Source organism: Acyrthosiphon pisum, unplaced genomic scaffold (genome assembly GCF_005508785.2).
Source record: "Acyrthosiphon pisum isolate AL4f unplaced genomic scaffold, pea_aphid_22Mar2018_4r6ur Scaffold_1011;HRSCAF=1478, whole genome shotgun sequence".
In the NCBI taxonomy this organism is placed as follows: domain Eukaryota; kingdom Metazoa; phylum Arthropoda; class Insecta; order Hemiptera; family Aphididae; genus Acyrthosiphon; species Acyrthosiphon pisum.
In genome coordinates this window covers 1,548-2,309 of record NW_021758360.1, presented here as the reverse complement: position 1 = coordinate 2,309, position 762 = coordinate 1,548, and the positions used below count along the sequence as shown (strand labels likewise).

Below are 762 nucleotides of genomic sequence, written 5' to 3'. Positions count from 1 at the left end.
CATTATTGTGCATTAACAATGAAATTCCTAGCACCCCAGAAGACACTTTATTGTTGACTAACAATGAACAAGAGGATAATCCGATTATTGGCAGGAAAAACCAGAGTTAGCATAAAAAGGTGAGACTGTTCAGTATCGAAATTACATAAAGACAAACAGGAATTCTGGTAACAAATATTGCACTAATAAAGGTAAAACTGTTGAAAGTAGATGTTCAAAAGAACTACCAAACTGTAGAGCAAAATGTAATTCAAAAATTGACGATGAATTACGTGAGAAATTATTTGCTGCATATTGGTCAATGAAAAACCACAATAGAAGAACTGAAATATTTCTGGATTAGTAACTTTTCACGACACAAAAGTAAACCGGAAACGTAGATTGACACCGGAAAAACAAAAAAACAGGAATATAACTATGAATTATTTTATTCCTAATAATAATAAACTCTTAGTTCAGGTTTGCAAGGGCTGCTTTCTAAAAATTTTTGGCGAAACTACTACAGAGTCACACGGTCTTAAGGAATTCGCTGTGTGGACAGTTTTGAGCCCGAGCGAGCCCCTACCGTGTCTCGCTGTCTGTGTAATATTCAGTGTAGTCCTGGCAGACCATCGAGCAGAGCCTCTGTTGTTTTCTTAAGTCTAATAATTATTCTGTGCAACTAAATTTCTTTTAAAATTGATTATATTAATAAAGTATTAGTGATAACTCAAACACCTCGTATTTATTTACTAACGAACAAACTCGGTTGTGGAGACGTCC

At 34.8% G+C, this 762-nt stretch overlaps 1 protein-coding gene across 1 annotated transcript in view; it reads left to right on the top strand.

Annotated features, from left to right (window-relative positions):
* Nucleotides 1-343, top strand: part of LOC103311194 (zinc finger BED domain-containing protein 5-like) — a 2,314-nt gene extending 1,971 nt beyond the window's left edge. The window contains exons 2-3 of the mRNA XM_008190767.1: nucleotides 32-105; nucleotides 192-343. Of these exons, the coding sequence (XP_008188989.1) occupies nucleotides 32-105; nucleotides 192-343 (226 nt within the window). The remainder of the gene's footprint in view (nucleotides 1-31; nucleotides 106-191) is intronic.
* Nucleotides 344-762: the final 419 nt, after the last annotated feature.